The 18,309-nt window shown below is 50.8% G+C and overlaps 1 protein-coding gene across 1 annotated transcript in view; it reads right to left on the bottom strand.

Moving 5' to 3' along the window:
* Positions 1-1,984: 1,984 nt before the first annotated feature.
* Positions 1,985-18,309, bottom strand: part of LOC136610468 (alpha-2,8-sialyltransferase 8E-like) — a 29,884-nt gene continuing 13,559 nt past the window's right edge. Inside the window, exons 7-8 of the mRNA XM_066589695.1 lie at positions 12,594-12,680; positions 1,985-2,447 (exon numbers count right to left, since the gene is read on the bottom strand). Of these exons, the coding sequence (XP_066445792.1) occupies positions 1,985-2,447; positions 12,594-12,680 (550 nt within the window). The remainder of the gene's footprint in view (positions 2,448-12,593; positions 12,681-18,309) is intronic.

Raw genomic sequence — 18,309 nt, 5'->3', positions numbered from 1 at the left:
TTTGCTGTTTGACCTGCTATCTGTGTTTTGTTGCAGCTTGCTGTGAGATCTGTGCCTTGCAGTTCATGTCCGTTTGTACGTTTATTTTGTGTCAGTTTGCACTGCTGAGTTTGTTTGCTATGTCTGCGCTAGGTTGGCCTCTTGGGCCCTCTAGTAGATGTGTCTTGCTAGTGTAGGGACTGCAAGATCCGAGGGGCCTTTCCGGGGCTTGCCGCTTAAGTTCATTGGCCAATGTACGAACTAACACCTCGCATTTATATTCAGCTTATCATCTGCTATTAGTGTTTGCATTGTGGCTGCTGTATGCTGTGTATTCTGGCTCTGTGTCCTGTGGTTCAGTCCCTGTCATATGGCATTTGAATGCGTCCTGTTCTGGTGCGTGGCTCCTAGGATCAGCTAGGGCCCATATCCGAAGACCACTGGGCTGCCCTTATTGGGGCAATGTCCCCGCTCAGGTAGAGCCATGCCATCCTCCCGTGTAGAACAGGGTCAGTTGTTTGAAACCTGTGTAACCCGTGTGTGAACCCAGTCCTCTTTGCTCGTGATCGTGTAGGCCCCGTGCTTAGTTTGCCCACACGATCGTAACAGGGAGGGTGGAAGAGACAAGCGGTATGGGGGGTGGAGGAGTAGCCCGGAGAGGTGGGAGGAGAAGTGGCATGGAGAGAGAGGGAGAGGGGGAAGAGAAGCGGCATGGGGAGAGAGGGAGATGGGGAAGAGACAAGCTGCATGGAGAGGGGGAAAGACAAATGGCATGGAGAGGGTGGGGGAGAAAAGTGGCATGGAGGGGGGGATAAGCGGCATGGAGAGGGGGGAGAGAGAAGCGGCATGGGGAGAGAGGGAGATGGGGGAGAGACAATCGGCATGGAGAGGGTGGGGGAGAGAAGTGGCATGGAGGGGGGGATAAGCGGCATGGAGAGGGGGGAGAGAGAAGCGGCATGGAGAGAGGGGAGAGAGAAGTGGCATGGAGAGGGGGAGAGAGAAGCGGCATGGAGAGAGCTGGGAGAGGGATGCAGCATGGAGAGGGGGGGAACAGAAGTGGCATGGAGAGAGCGGGGAGACGGAAGTGGCATGGAGAGCAGGGAAGTGGGAAGCAGCATGGCGAGTGGAGGAGAGGGAAGCAGCATAGAGGGAAAGGAGGAGAAACAGCATGGAGAGAGAAGGAGAGAGAAGTGGCATGGAGCGAGGGAGAGAGAAGCGGCATGGAGGGGGGAGGAGAGAAGGGGCATGGAGAGAGAGAGAGAGAGAAAGAGAGAAGCAGTATGGAAAGAGAAGCAGTACGGGAAGAGAGGGGGAGATTCACAACAACCATCCTGCCAAACATTTTATGTTTGCGCAGCGAACATCAGGTCAATCAAGTTACAGAAATGATGAGGCACTAACACTAGCTAGTAGACGAGCAGAAGTTGTTTGAAAAGTTAGCGACCCTTTAATTTTTATGATTTTTTAAATTACTATAATTTTATAAACTAGATTGAACTGATAAAATGTTTGAAAAAATGGTTTGTGTGACCTGATCTGCTTGGCTATGGGATTATTCAGTGTCACTTTGTATTTGGATCAGATATCTAATATAAAAAAGCCCACAGGTGTCTCTCAAAATATAATATACAGATATAAACATACTAAGAATTTATACAACATCTTTCACTATCACCAGTTAAAGCGATTGTCCAGGGTCAGAAAAATATTGCTACTTTTTCCTAAAAATGGCACCACAGCTGCCCGTGGGCTGCGTCCAGTATTGTAGCTCACCCCATTCACTTTATTGAGGCCAAGCTGCAATAACAAACATCACCTGCACACAGATGTGGCACTGTCTTTTAAATAAAATAGCTATGTTTTACTAATCCTGATCAACTCCTTAACCGTGGATGATAGCAAGACCACATAATCCACCAGCATGCTCTTTCAGTAGGTGAATTTCAAATTTTGGATCTTTGGCTTAGGAATTTCTACATTCACAACCTGTTACAGGTGACATTATTCAATGACACTGTCCAACTTTAAGGTGTAATGTGCCCTTCAAATGCATTTTGGCATAGAAATGAAATTCCTCGGGCATGAAATGGAAACCAGGTTTGGGCTTGATGTTATCATAATAGTGGTGAGGAACCTGCTTTCCTTGTGGATCTAGAGGAAATGGCCAAAATCCATAGAGAGTCACTTTCTTGCAGAGCTCAATAGCTGCGGTGATCAGCATGAGCCCAGAAGACAAACGTTTGACCTTAAGTCCATTCTCTTTCCAGTAAATTGAGATATTCTTCAGATATTCTGGATGGAGAAAGACAGCTTGGTTTGGCAAGTCAAAGTCTTGTACCGAATGTAATACTCGGAAAGCGACGTCCGTATTGTGTACATAGGAGAAAGCTGGTAAGGCGATCATGGCAGAGCCGTAGCCCTTCACAAGGCTAATGAATTGTTTTCTACTCTCCTGGAGTTTTTGAAATCTGCAAATATATAGAGAATATTAAAAGGCAAATAAAATAATTGATAAAGCATGGACTACATGGACTAAGTTACTAGAACACTTCCGGTAGCATACAGCCTAAGGCAGGGCAGCATGCTGTGCGCATGCGCAGTACATTTCTTCTGCTTTCCTGCAGATCCTCAGCATGTCGGCAGTGTCAGCTGTGGGTGTGACGCGGATCAGACGGCTTCTATTGACCTCAATGGAAGCTGTCCATGTGGGATCCACAAAAAAATGGAGCATGATGCGATTTTCTCCCGTACGTGCGATCCACGCGCCTGGAGAAGATGACATCTGCATGCTTTTAAACAGTTTGCAGATGCTAATAGGCAGCTTGATTTCTGGATCTCCGGTGCGGGTGCCCTGCACTGGTTCCGTAAGTCAGATGCCTGTACATTGGGCTTAAGTTTCAAGAGCTGTACTGGTCATTAAAGATGAGTGAAGCTGAGAAATGTACTCCGGTGGGCATGACTGGGATCAGCAACAAGCAAACCTGCTCAGATGACAAAGCCCAGCAAGTTTAGTAGGCCATCATAATCTAGGTAGATCTTTGTTAGAGATGAGCAAACGTACTCGTTCGAGTATTAGCGTGTTCGAGATGCTCGTTACTAGAAGCGAGCACCACGCGATGTTCAAGTTACTTTCACTTTCATCTCTGAGACGTTAGCGCGCTTTTCTGGCCAATAGAAAGACAGGGAAGGCATTACAACTTCCCCCTGTGACGTTCAAGACCTATACCACCCCCCTGCAGTGAGTGGCTGGCGAGATCAGGTGTCACCCGAGCATATAAATCGCCCCCCCCCCCCCCCCGGCTCGCCACAGATGCGTTCTGACATAGTTCAGGGAAAGTGCTGCTGCTGGTGCTGCTGCTATAGGGAGAGTGTTAGGAGTATTTTAGGCTTCAAGAACCCCAACGGTCCTTCTTAGGGCCACATCTAACCATCTGCAGTAGTGTGGAGGCTGCTTTTTGCAGTGTTGCATATATATTTTTTTTTGTATATCGGCCGTGCAGAGCATAGCGTCCTGCAGTAATTTTACATTGTCCAGGGCCAGTAGTGGTGAGGCAGGGACAGAAGACATATTTAGTGTATATAGGCAGTGGGCCTTTCCAAAAACATTTGGGAAAAAAAATCTATTTGGGCTGCCTGTGACCGTCCACAAGTGTACTGGGTCTCTGCTGGGGGTAGTTGTCCTAATTCATACGCAGCCAGCTAAGTGTTACAGCAGGCTTGTGCAAAATTCTTTCCTGCCTCTGCGTTGCCTCTTACATCACCGCTGTATTCCTGTCTACAAGTGTACTGGGTCTCTGCTGGGGGTAGTTGTCCTAATTCATACGCAGCCAGCTAAGTGTTACAGCAGGCTTGCGCAAAATTCTTTCCTGCCTCTGCGTTGCCTCTTACATCACCGCTGTATTCCTGTCCACAAGTGTACTGGGTCTCTGCTGGGGGTAGTTGTCCTAATTCATATGCAGCCAGCTAAGTGTTACAGCAGGCTTGCGCAAAATTCTTTCCCGCCTCTGTGTTGCCTCTTACATCACCACTGTATTCCTGTCCACAAGTGTACTGGGTCTCTGCTGGGGGTAGTTGTCCTAATTCATACGCAGCCAGCTAAGTGTTACAGCAGGCTTGTGCAAAATTCTTTCCTGCCTCTGCGTTGCCTCTTACATCACCGCTGTATTCCTGTCTACAAGTGTACTGGGTCTCTGCTGGGGGTAGTTGTCCTAATTCATACGCGTTGCCTCTTACATCACCGCTGTATTCCTGTCCACAAGTGTACTGGGTCTCTGCTGGGGGTAGTTGTCCTAATTCATATGCAGCCAGCTAAGTGTTACAGCAGGCTTGCGCAAAATTCTTTCCCGCCTCTGTGTTGCCTCTTACATCACCACTGTATTCCTGTCCACAAGTGTACTGGGTCTCTGCTGGGGGTAGTTGTCCTAATTCATACGCAGCCAGCTAAGTGTTACAGCAGGCTTGTGCAAAATTCTTTCCTGCCTCTGCGTTGCCTCTTACATCACCGCTGTATTCCTGTCTACAAGTGTACTGGGTCTCTGCTGGGGGTAGTTGTCCTAATTCATATGCAGCCAGCTAAGTGTTACAGCAGGCTTGCGCAAAATTCTTTCCTGCCTCTTTGTTGCCTCTTACATCACCGCTGTATTCCTGTCCACAAGTGTACTGGGTCTCTGCTGGGGGTAGTTGTCCTAATTCATACGCAGCCAGCTAAGTGTTACAGCAGGCTTGCGCAAAATTCTTTTCTGCCTCTGCGTTGCCTCTTACATCACAGCTGTATTCCTGTCCACAAGTGTACTGGGTCTCTGCTAGGGGTAGTTGTCCTAATTCATACGCAGCCAGCTAAGTGTTACAGCAGGCTTGGGCAAAATTCTTTCCTGCCTCTGCGTTGCCTCTTACATCACCGCTGTATACCTGTCCACAAGTGTACTGGGTCTCTGCTAGGGGTAGTTGTCCTAATTCAAACGCAGCCAGCTAAGTGTTACAGCAGGCTTGCGCAAAATTCTTTCCTGCCTCTGCTGTGCGTTCCGTAAGCGAAGTCAGCCTCCAACCACAGGCCAATAAGCGGCACATTTAATTACAGCGTTCTGTTTCTGCAGTACTGGTAATACACCATGCTGAGGGGTAGGGGTAGGCCTAGAGGACGTGGACGCGAGCGAGGATGCAGAGGCCCAAGTCAGGGTGTGGGCACAGGCCGAGCTCCTGATCCAGGTGTATCGCAGCTGACTGCTGCGGGATTAGGAGAGAGGCACGTTTCTGGCGTCCCTCAGGTGTCACCCGAGCATATAAATCGGCCCCCCCCCCCGGCTCGCCACAGATGCGTTCTGACATAGTTCAGGGAAAGTGCTGCTGCTGGTGCTGCTGCTATAGGGAGAGTGTTAGGAGTATTTTAGGCTTCAAGAACCCCAACGGTCCTTCTTAGGGCCACATCTAACCGTCTGCAGTAGTGTGGAGGCTGCTTTTTGCAGTGTTGCATATGTATTTTTTTTTGTATATCGGCCGTGCAGAGCATAGCGTCCTGCAGTAATTTTACATTGTCCAGGGCCAGTAGTGGTGAGGCAGGGACAGAAGACATATTTAGTGTATATAGGCAGTGGGCCTTTCCAAAAACATTTGGGAAAAAAAATCTATTTGGGCTGCCTGTGACCGTCCTCAGTGTACTGGGTCTCCGCTGGGGGTAGTTGTCCTAATTCATACGCAGCCAGCTAAGTGTTACAGCAGGCTTGCACAAAATTCTTTCCCGCCTCTGTGTTGCCTCTTACATCACCACTGTATTCCTGTCCACAAGTGTACTGGGTCTCTGCTGGGGGTAGTTGTCCTAATTCATACGCAGCCAGCTAAGTGTTACAGCAGGCTTGCTCAAAATTCTTTCCCGCCTCTGTGTTGCCTCTTACATCACCACTGTATTCCTGTCCACAAGTGTACTGGGTCTCTGCTGGGGGTAGTTGTCCCAATTCATACGCAGCCAGCTAAGTGTTACAGCAGGCTTGCGCAAAATTCTTTCCTGCCTCTGCGTTGCCTCTTACATCACCGCTGTATTCCTGTCCACAAGTGTACTGGGTCTCTGCTGGGGGTAGTTGTCCTAATTCATATGCAGCCAGCTAAGTGTTACAGCAGGCTTGCGCAAAATTCTTTCCCGCCTCTGTGTTGCCTCTTACATCACCACTGTATTCCTGTCCACAAGTGTACTGGGTCTCTGCTGGGGGTAGTTGTCCTAATTCATACGCAGCCAGCTAAGTGTTACAGCAGGCTTGTGCAAAATTCTTTCCTGCCTCTGCGTTGCCTCTTACATCACCGCTGTATTCCTGTCCACAAGTGTACTGGGTCTCTGCTGGGGGTAGTTGTCCTAATTCATACGCAGCCAGCTAAGTGTTACAGCAGGCTTGGGCAAAATTCTTTCCTGCCTCTGCGTTGCCTCTTACATCACCGCTGTATTCCTGTCCACAAGTGTACTGGGTCTCTGCTAGGGGTAGTTGTCCTAATTCAAACGCAGCCAGCTAAGTGTTACAGCAGGCTTGCGCAAAATTCTTTCCTGCCTCTGCTGTGCGTTCCGTAAGCGAAGTCAGCCTCCAACGACAGGCCAATAAGCGGCACATTTAATTACAGCGTTCTGTTTCTGCAGTACTGGTAATACACCATGCTGAGGGGTAGGGGTAGGCCTAGAGGACGTGGACGCGGGCGAGGATGCAGAGGCCCAAGTCAGGGTGTGGGCACAGGCCGAGCTCCTGATCCAGGTGTATCGCAGCTGACTGCTGCGGGATTAGGAGAGAGGCACGTTTCTGGCGTCCCCACATTCATCTCACAATTAACTGGTCCACGCGGTAGACCTTTATTAGAAAATGAGCAGTGTGAGCAGGTCCTGTCGTGGATGGCAGAAAGTGCATCCAGCAGTCTATCGACCACCCAGAGTTCTGCGCCGTCCACTGCTGCAACTCTGAATCCTCTGGCTGCTGCTCCTCTCTCCTCCCAGCCTCCTCACTCCATTACAATGACACATTCTGAGGAGCAGGCAGACTCCCAGGAACTGTTCCCGGGCCCCTGCCCAGAATGGGCAGCAATGGTTCCTCTCCCACCGGAGGAGTTTGTCGTGACCGATGCCCAACCTTTGGAAAGTTCCCGGGGTCCGGGGGATGAGGCTGGGGACTTCCGGCAACTGTCTTAAGAGCTTTCAGTGGGTGAGAAGGACGATGACGATGAGACACAGTTGTCTATCACTCAGGTAGTAGTAATTGGTGTAAGTCCGAGGGAGGAGCGCACAGAGGATTCGGAGGAAGAGCAGCAGGACGATGAGGTGACTGACCCCACCTGGTTTGCTACGCCTATTGAGGACAGGTCTTCAGAGGGGGAGGCAAGTGCAGCAGCAGGGCAGGTTGGAAGAGGCAGTGCGGTGGCCAGGGGTAGAGGCAGGGCCAGACCAAATAATCCACCAACTGTTTCCCAAAGCGACCCCTCGCGCCATGCCACCCTGCAGAGGCCGAGGTGCTCAAAGATCTGGCAGTTTTTCACTGAGAGTGCAGACGACCGACCAACAGTGGTATGCAACCTTTGTCGCGCCAAGATCAGCCGGGGAGCCACCACCACCAGCCTTCACCACCACCAGCACGCGCAGACATATGATGGCCAAGCACCCCACAAGGTGGGACGAAGGCCGTTCGCCGCCTCCGGTTTGCACCGCTGCCTCTCCCCCTGTGCCCCAACCTGCCACTGAGATCCAACCCCCCTCTCAGGACACAGGCACTACCATCTCCTGGCCTGCACCCACACCCTCACCTCCGCTGTGCTCGGCCCCATCCACCAATGTCTCTCAGCGCACCATCCAGCCGTCGGTAGCGCAAGTGTTGAAGCGCAAGCGCAAGTAGGCCGCCATGCACCCGCACGCTCAAGCGTTAAACGTGCACATAGCCAAATTTATCAGCCTGGAGATGCTGCCGTATAGGGTTGTGGAAACGGAGGCTTTCAAAGGTATGATGGTGGCGACGGCCCCGCGCTACTCAGTTCTCAGTCGCCACGACTTTTCCCGATGTGCCGTCCCAGCCCTGCACGACCACGTCTCCCGCAACATTGTACGCGCCCTCACCAACGCGGTTACTGCCAAGGTCCACTTAACAACGGACACGTGGACAAGCACAGGCGGGCAGGGCCACTATATCTCCCTGACGGCACATTGGGTGAATTTAGTGGAGGCTGGGACCGAGTCAGAGCCTGGGACCGCTCACGTCCTACCCACCCCCAGAATTGCGGGCCCCAGCTCGGTGGTGGTATCTGCGGCGGTGTATGCTTCCTCCACTAAACCTCCCCCCTCCTCCTCCTCCTACGCAACCTCTGTCTTGCAATCAAGATGTGTCAGCAGCAGCACATCGCCAGCAGTCGGTGTCGCGCGACGTGGCAGCACAGCGGTGGGCAAGCGTCAGCAGGCCGTGCTGAAACTAGTCAGCTTAGGAGAGAAGAGGCACACGGCCCACGAACTGCTGCAGGGTCTGACAGAGCAGACCGACCGCTGACTTGCGCAGCTGAGCCTCCAACCGGGCATGGTCGTGTGTGACGACGGCCGTAACCTGGTGGCGGCTCTGCAGCTTGGCAGCCTCACGCACGTGCCATGCCTCGCCCACGTCTTTAATTTGGTGGTTCAGCGCTTTCTGAAAAGCTACCCATGCTTGTCAGACCTGCCCGGAAAGGTGCGCCGACTCTGCGCACATTTCCGCAAGTACCACACGGACGCTGCCACCCTGCACACCCTGCAACATCGGTTTCATCTGCCAGTGCACCGACTGCTGTGCGACGTGCCCACACGGTGGAACTCTACGCTCCACATGTTGGCCAGGCTCTATGAGCAGCGTAGAGCTATAGTGGAATACCAACTCCAACATGGGCGGCGCAGTGGGAGTCAGCCTCCTCAATTCTTTACAGAAGAGTGGGCCTGGTTGGCAGACATCTGCCAGGTCCTTGGAAACTTTGAGGAGTCTACCCAGATGGTGAGCGGCGATGCTGCAATCATTAGCGTCACCATTCCTCTGCTATGCCTCTTGAGAAGTTCCCTGCAAAGCATAAAGGCAGACGCTTTGTTCTCGGAAACAGAGGCGGGGGAAGACAGTATGTCGCTGGATAGTCAGAGCACCCTTCTGTCTATATCTCAGCGCGTTGAGGAGGAGGAGGAGGAGGAGCATGAGGAGGGTGAGGAGGAGGGGGAAGAGACAGCTTGGCCCACTGCTGAGGGTACCCATGCTGCTTGCCATCCTTTCAGCGTGTATGGCCGGAGGAGGATCCTGAAAGTGATCTTCCTAGTGAGGACAGCCATGTGTTGCGTACAGGTACCCTGGCACACATGGCGGACTTCATGTTAGGATACCTTTCTCGTGACCCTTGCGTATCACGCATTCTGGCCACTACGGATTACTGGGTGTACACACTGCTCGACCCACAGTATAAGGAGAACCTTTGCACTCTGATACCCGAAGAGGAAAGGGGTTCGAGAGTGATGCTATACCACAGGACCCTGGCGGACAAGTTGATGGTAAAATTCCCATCCGACAGCGCTAGTGGCAGAAGGCGCAGTTCCGAGGGCCAGGTAGCAGGGGAGGCGCGGAGATCAGGCAGCATGTACAGCACAGGCAGGGGAACACTCTCTAAGGCCTTTGACAGCTTTCTGGCTCCCCAGCAAGACTGTGTCACCGCTCCCCAGTCAAGGCTGAGTCGGCGAGAGCACTGTAAAAGGATGGTGAGGGAGTACGTAGCCGATCGCACAACCGTCCTCCGTGACGCCTCTTCCCCCTACAAGAACTGGGTGTCGAAGCTGGACACGTGGCCTGAACTCGCGCTGTATGCCCTGGAGGTGCTTGCTTGTCCTGCGGCTAGCGTCTTGTTAGAGAGGGTGTTTAGTGCGGCTGGGGGAATCATCACAGATAAGCGTACCCGCCTGTCAACCGACAGTGCCGACAGGCTTACACTCATCAAGATGAACAAAGCCTGGATTTCCCCAGACTTCTCTTCTCCACCAGTGGACAGCTGCGATACCTAAACAATACGTAGGCTGAACCCGCGGATGGAAGCATCGTTCTCTATCACCATCAAAAACGGGGACATTTTTGCTTCATCAATCTGTGTATAATATTCCTCCTCCTCCTCCTGCTCCTCCTCCTGAAACCTCACATAATCACGCCGAACGGGCAATTTTTCTTAGGGCCACAAGGTTCAGTCATACAATTTTTGTAAACAATTTTTATACGTTTCAATGCTCATTAAAGCGTTAAAACTTGCACCTGAACCAATTTTTATTTTAACTGGGCTACCTCCAGGCCTAGTTACAAATTAAGCCACATTAACCAAAGCGATTAATGGGTTTCACCTGCCCTCTTGGTTGGGCATGGGCAATTTTTCTGAGGTAAATTAGTACACCAATTTTTTGGGGCCCTCGCCTACAGTGTAATCCAATTAATTTTTTGCCCACCTGCATTAAAGCTGACGTTACATCAGCTGTGCTGGGCACTGCAATGGGATATATTTATGTACCGCCGGTGGGTTCCAGGGAGCCACCCATGCTGTGGGTCCACAGGGAGTTGTAACTGCATGTGTCCTCTCCTAAAGAACCCCAGTCTGACTGGGGCATGCAGTGTGGGCCGAAGCCCACCTGCATTAAACATGACATTACCTCAGCTGTGATGGGCAATGCAATGGGATATATTTATGTGCCGCCGGTGGCTTCCTGGCACCCACCCATGCTGTCGGTCCACAGGGACTTCACAATAGGGAGTTGTACTTGCCTGTGTCTATGAATTAAAAAGCCCGGTCAGGTTGGGGCATGCAGTGTGGGCCGAAGCCCACCTGCATTTAATCTGACGTTTGCTCTGCTGTCCAGGGCACTGCAATGGGATACATTTATGTACAGCCGGTGGGTTCCAGGGAGCCACCCATGCTGTGGGTGCACACAGAATTCCCATTGCGGAGTTGTACCTGCCTGTGACTATTTATAAAAAAACGCGGTCTGACTGGGGCATGCAGACACCTTGACAGAATGAATAGTGTGTGGCACATAGGTTCCCCATTGCTATGCCGACATGTGCAGCTCCTGATGGCGGTGGCACCCGATTATATTTCTCATTGCTTCTGTACAGCATTGTGGGCTATCGTCTTGCCCCTTTTAAAGAGGGTCGCTGCCTAGCCGTGCCAACCCTCTGCAGTGTGTGCCTGCAGTTCCTCCTCATGGCAGACACACTTATAAATAGACATGAGGGTGGTGTGGCTATGAGGCCACCGTGTGGCATGAGGGCAGCTGAAGGCTGCGCAGGGACAATTTGGTGTGCGCTGTGGACACTGGGTCGTGAGGGGGTGGGGGGTTGGGCAGCATGTAACCCAGGAGAAGTGGCAGCGGAGTGTCATGCAGGCAGTGATTGTGCTTTGTTGGAGGTAGTGTGGTGCTTAGCTAAGGTATGCATTGCTAATGAGGGCTTTTCAGAAGTAAAAATTGTTGGGAGGGGGGGGGGGGGGGCACTCTTGCCGCTATTGTGGCTTAATAGTGGGACCTGGGAACTTGAGATGCAGCCCAACATGTAGCCCCTCGCCTGCCCTATCCGTTGCTGTGTCGTTCCCATCACTTTCTTGAATTGCCCAGATTTTCACAAATGGAAACCTTAGCGAGCATCGGCGATATACAAAAATGCTCGGGTCACCCATTGACTTCAATGGGGTTCGTTATTCGAAACGAACCCTCGAGCATCGCGAAATTTTCGTCCCGAGTATCGAGCACCCGAGCATTTTGGTGCTCGCTCATCTCTAATCTTTGTACTTGACCAGTTTAGTCTGGAGTAGAAATAAGGCCCAGTTGCACTCTATACCCGACACCCACAAGCATCTCAAGTCTTGCCTATTAAATGGCACATTTTGCTCTATTGTTGGAGCTGTTTTACCACAGAGACAATGGTAGAGTCTTGATAAATCTATTAAAACACTATTTAATCAATGTAATCCTGTTATGGCCACAATCAGCAGTGCCTCCTCCTTCTTTCACTCGAGGCTGAAGGCATCTTTGGTTCCTTCCGTGCATCTCCAGTAGGATGTACAATTAGCCAAACTCTTACAGGGTCAGAAAGCGCACTTAGCTTTCCTGTCTCCAACCAATCCTAGTGCTTCACACATTATGCTCAGGTACCCTCCAGTTGAGAAGGGTGCTTAAAGTAAAGTGGATTGCATGTAGGATTGCATGTAGGTGCCATTAGGATTAACTCCTGGTTTTGACCAATACCTGTTATTCCCAACTTTCCTGATGCTTGCCTATCCTGAACTTAACTTGGTTCCTTGACTATGATTTCCTGATTGCCATCTGCTCTTACTCTTTGTCTTCCTCTCCATTTTGAAGGAGCTCTGCCGGTCATGATCTCAGCCTGCCATTTCGACTATGTCTCTACCTATCCTAACTAATCTTGGAATTATGGTTTAGGGGCACCTGCATTGAAGACCATATTCCTTAAAAAGAGACTAAAGGGTAAAAATAAGGCAACCCCATAGGAGCACCCCACAGGAGTAGCTCAAAGTCAAATTCGTCAGTGGCACAGTGGGTCAACACCAGCAGTGTGACAACCCACCATTATTTTCTTCTGACTTGCTATATAGGAAAGTGTCATTCTCACCTCTTTACCAGGATACTTGGGTTTGCGCTGACAAAATCAGATTTGGTGCCAATATCCTCTGCTATGGTTAAAGGTGGCAAATTAAACCTGTAACAAAAAGCACCTCTAGCAGATTAGTGGAAAAGATAATCTCAATGTCAATATTAACCAATGACTCAAACATGTCTTATTGTGAACATGTTATGAGAAGACTAAAGTCTTGAGGTAAGACAGCTATGGAGAATGAGGGCAGAAAAGTGAGAGAAGGCATGGACATGACATTAACAAGACCCAAAAGTCGAACATGAGTACTAGTTGGGAGGAAAAATAATTAAAAGAGTTGTCCCAACTGAAAACCCATTTGTCTTTTTAGGGCATAGACTTGGCAGAACAGAGTACACTAGCTCAAGAACTCAAAACCCCTGTGGGACAAGGTGTAACCATTTGAGGGGCATACAACACTACAAATTTTCCCTAAAGTAGACACTCTCTTAAGGTTTCAGCAACCTTATGCATGGGGATTAGCACTTTTAGAGGCATTGTGCCAACATAAAATCATAGAATTGTAGAGTTGGAAGGGACCTCCAGGGTCATCTGATCCAGCCCCCTGTTCAATGCAGGATTCACTGAATTATTCCAGAGAGATGTACGTCCAGTCTCTGTTTGAAAACTTCCATTGAAGGAAAACTCCCCACCTCACGTGGCAACCTGTTCCACTCATTGATCCCCCTCACTGTCTAATATCTAATCTGTGCCTCCTCCCTTTCAGTTTCATCCCATTGCCTCTAATCTTTCCTTGTGCGAATAGGGCTGATGCCTCTGCAGTGTGACAGCCCTTCAGATATTTGTAGACAGCTATTAAGTCTCCCCTCAGCCTTCTCTTCTGCAAGCTAAACATTCCCAGATCCTTTAACTGTTCCTCATAGGACATGGTTTGCAGACCGCTCCCCATGTTGATAACTCTTATCTGAACCTGCTCCAGTTGTCTATGTCTTGTATAAAGTGGGGTGCCCAGAACTGGACCCAGTATTCCAGATGAGGTCTGACCAAGGAAGAGTAGAGGGGATAATGACCTCACGTGATCTAGACTATCTTCTCTTAATACATCCCAGAACTGGACTAAGTATTGCAGATAAGATCTGACCAAGGAAAAGTAGAGATCCAGCGAGTGGTTCAGCAATTACCTCTGCTGCTTCCTTCAGTATCCTAGGATGTAATACATTTGGACCTGGTGATTTGAGTTTGTTTAAATTAGCTAAGTGTTCCCTCACCCTCCCTCTGCTTATTCTGCATTCTTTTATTCCCCCAATAGCACAGGGAAGATCAGCTGATGTTACAGCATCACTTCCTCTTCTTTTATTAGGTTTGTTTCTTATAAATAAGTTGTATCCTTCAAGGCTTGTATTCCAATCCCGTGTATCACTCCACCAAGTTTCTGTGATGCCTATGACATCATATTTCTCTTCCTGTATTAGGAGCTCCAATTCCCCTTGCTTGTTTTCTATGTTCTGTGCATTTATGTAGGAACATGTTAGTTTGTGATCAGTGTCTCTTGCTCCTCTACTTTCCCTCTAAATTGTTTGTCTTTGTTCTTTCCTTCCACTTCTAAAAGCAAAGTGCTCAACTGTATTCATTAGCTGTATATTTTTGCCTGGCTTTATACTTTCCTTCCCATATTGTTCTAGTATAAAGCTCTCCTAATGAGTGAAGCAAGGCGCCTGTCAAATATATGCTTACCCGTCTTTGTTAGATGCAAAACATCTCTAGCAAGCAGGCCATCATATATGTAATTCACTCCATGGTTAAGAAGACAGGAATTAGGTTTACCTGTTAATTCCTTTTCTTGAAGTCATCCTGACAGCATACACATGGAGGTTGTCCGCTGGACCCCTGTTGGGACAGGAAGCGGAAAAATATACAAAAAGCGACTCCCGCCACCGGCTCACCAGTGTGTACCAAATAACTACAGTGACCCGGCTTTGCTTAATCACTCATTTTTAATACCGAAATCATAGTACAATACGTTACTTCACGTAGAGAAGAATAACTGAAGGGGAGGGAAAAGCCCCTATGCTGTCAGGATGACTTAAAGAAAAGGAATTAACAGGTAAACCTAATTCCTGTCTTCCCCTCGTCATCCTGACAGCATACACATGGAGGAATACCAACAACCAAGGGCTTTAGGGAGGGACCACTGCCTGCAGAACTTTCCGCCCAAAGGCAGTGTCCCGGCTGGCCCCCACGTCCAGACGATAGTGTTTTACAAAGGTATGGGTGCTTGACCATGTGGCGGCTCTGCAGATCTGGTCGGTTGTCGCCTGGGCTCTCTCCGCCCAGGAACAGGCGACCGCCCTAGTAGAATGGGCTCTAACTTCGCCCGGGAGTGGGATCCCTTGGGATCTGTATGCCTCTTCTATGGCCCTCCTGACCCACCGCGCTAGGGAGTCCTTAGTAGCGGCCCCTCCTCTGCGTGGACCCTGAAATTGAATAAAGAGGTTATTAGTATGTGAGACCTCTAAAGACTTCAGGACTGCTCGTCTCACGTCTAGGTTATGGAACCTCTGTTCCGTAGTGTTATGGGGTTCCTGGCAGAAGGAGGGAAGTACTATTCTTTGCTCTCTGTGAAAGTCTGTGAGGACTTTCGGTTGAAAGAAGGGGTCGGGCCTAAACTCTATCTTGTCCGGGAAGATGGTCATATATGGGGTTTTTATAGAGAGGGCTTGGATTTCCCCGATCCGCCTGGCGGATGTAATGGCCACTAGGAAGGCAACCTTATATGAGAGGGTCTTAACTGAGAGTTCTTCCAGGGGCTCGAAGGGGTGTGCGCAAAGGGCCTGCAAATCAAGGTTCAGGTCCCATGGGGGCATGGCTTTCCTTATAAAGGGGTGGAGTCTGACTGCTCCTTTAAGGTATTTTTTGACTAGCCTATGGTCGCCTAAGGGGAAGTCAAAGAAGGCTCCCAGGGCGGCCACCTGGACCTTAAGGGTACCAGGTTTTAGCCCCAAGTCCAGTCCATCCTGAAGGAACTCCAGAATCTTATTAATGTCTGGTTGTTGGAGGTCGTGAATACTGTGCCCCAACCACCTAGAGAAGGCGTCCCACACCCTGGTGTATATGTTCCTGGTGGACTCTTTGAGGCTCTCACATAAGGTGGTGGTCACCCTCCCTGATAGGCCCTGGTTCAGGTATTTTACCCGCACAGCCTCCAGGCCGCTAGTCTGAACTGTCGGGCTTCTGGGCAAATCAGGGGACCCTGTTGTAGGAGGTCGTCTCTCCACGGCAGATGTAGAGGCTCCTGTGTTGATAGAGCGGCCAGGAGCGGGAACCAAGGTCTCTTGGGCCAGAACGGGGCCACCAGGATAACGGAGCCTGGGGACCCCTGGATCTTCTTTAGAACCCGAGGGATCAGGGGGATAGGTGGGAAGGCGTATGCCAGGTCCCATTCCCACGCTTGGGATAGTGCGTCTATTCCCAGGGAGCCCCCGTCTGCCCCCCCCCCTGGAAAAAAACGGGGACACTTGTTGTTCTCCCGAGAGGCAAACAAGTCCACCTTTGGTGTCCCCCATCTTTCCGTAATTAATTGGAATGCCTCTGGATGTAGCACCCACTCCCCAGGGTCTATCCTCCTGCGGCTGAGGTAGTCTGCCATGGAATTCTCTGGGCCCCTTACGTGGAACGCTGAAACGGAAGGCATCCGCTGCTCTATCCACCCGAGCACTTTCGCCGCCAGGTCTTGTGGTCGGGGGTTCCGCGTGGATCCCTGGTGGCGAATGAGGGACACAGTTGTTATGTTATCCGAAAATATCTTAATGGGTCTATTTCCGATCTCTGTCTCGAGGCCCCGGATGGCCCTCCAGACAGCGCAAAGCTCCTTGTAATAGGAGGATTGAGTGGCTTCTTTCTGGTTCCAGCCCCCCTGGACATAATGACAGCCTAAGTGGGCCCCCCAGCCAGTTGCGCTCACGTCAGTGAAAATGGATACTGGGGATGCCGGGTCCCAACTTCTGGACCTGGCGAGGTTGGAGATAGACGTCCACCACCCCAAGGAAGACCTTACTTTGTGAGCAAGGGTGACTTTCTGATCCAGGGAAGCTGGTGATTTGTCCCAGTTGCTCAGGATAAAGTCCTGAAGAGTTCTACCATGTAACTGGGCCCAAGGGACTACTCCAATATAGGCTGTCATGAGACTGAGGACCCTCATGCCTCTCCTAAGGGAGATTTGGGAGGCTAACGAAAGTGCCCGGCTCTCGTCTTGGACCGTTTTTTGCTTTTCTAGCGGAAGGGAAGAGCACTGGTGGTGTGAGTCCAGGATAACCCCCAGGAACTTTTTCCTTTGTTCGGGCCGAAGACTGGATTTGTCGAAGTTAATGATCCAACCTAACGACTCGAACAGGTGGAGGGTGAGGTTGACCCGGTGCTGGAGCTCCGAAGATGATCCTGCTATAAGCAGGAAATCGTCGAGGTATGGGACAATTAGTACTTTGTCCGTCCTTAGTGCTGCCACCATCTCCAATACTAGTTTGGAGAATACCCGAGGTGCGGAGGAAATCCCGAACGGCAGGCATGCAAATTGGTAATGCGAGACTGACCCTTCTATCACCAGGGCGAATCGAAGAAACTGTTGGGAGTCTGAGTGTATGGGAATATGATAATAGGCGTCTTTTAAGTCCACCGTGGCCATGACGCTATCTGGTGCGATTAGGGGGATCGCTGATCTTACTGATTCCATTTTAAATCTTTGGTATGCTATAGATTTATTCAGGTATTTCAGGTTGATTATGATTCTGTAGGCCCCGTTAGGCTTCTTGATGAGAAACAAGGGGGAGTATCACCCCTTGAACCGTTCTTCTGTGGGAACCGGGATAATGGCCCCCAGGGACAGTAGATCCCGTACCCCCGACTGGAGGGCCCGGGCCAACGCGGGTGACTGGCAGGGGGTAACCACGAACCTCCGGGGAGGAGGGGCGGAAAATTAAATTCTATAGCCCTCTGAGACCAGGCGTAAGGCCCAGGGATTGGAGGTTATTTCGGTCCATTTATTGGCAAAACCCCCAAGTCTGCCCCCCACCTGCCAGATCCCGATGGGCGGATTCTCACCCTTTCCGCCTTTGGGGTAAGACCAGCGTCCGGTTTTCCCCTTCCCCCTGTATGTTCTCGGGGGAACAAAGGGAGGGGGGTAGGAGGAAGAAGGCCGCTTGACGGGTTTCTCTGCTGGTAGTCCCTGACTCTTGTCTGAAGCCTTCTCCAGGAGTGTATCCAGGGAAGGCCCGAAGATGCGGCGTCCTTGGAAGGGCAAGGAGCAAAGCCTGTTCTTTGAGGCATTGTCCCCTGTCCAGGCTTTTACCCAGACGGCCCTCCTGGCTGTGTTCGAAAGTGCTGCCGAACGGGCCCCGAACCTTACTGACTCCATCGAGGTGTCCGCCAGGAAGCCGGTGGCCTGTTGGAGGAGGGGGAGGCAGTTGGAGATATCTTCCCTCGAACCCCTTTGCGAGACCAGTGTCTGGAGTTGGTCTAACCAGACCGTCATGGATCTCGCTACCGACGTGGCCGTGATGTTGGTTTTCATGGTGAGGGCCGCCGACTCCCAGGCCCTCTTCATTGCCGAATCCACTCGTGTATCCAGTGGGTCCCGCAATTGGGAGATGTCCTCAAAGGGGAGGGCAGCCTTCTTTGAGACCCTGGCGACCGCCAAATCCACTTTCGGGACGGTGTCCAGGAACTCAATGTCTTCCGGGGT

This window comes from Eleutherodactylus coqui, chromosome 2 (genome assembly GCF_035609145.1).
Source record: "Eleutherodactylus coqui strain aEleCoq1 chromosome 2, aEleCoq1.hap1, whole genome shotgun sequence".
NCBI lineage: Eukaryota > Metazoa > Chordata > Amphibia > Anura > Eleutherodactylidae > Eleutherodactylus > Eleutherodactylus coqui.
This window is presented reverse-complemented; position numbering and strand designations above follow the sequence as displayed.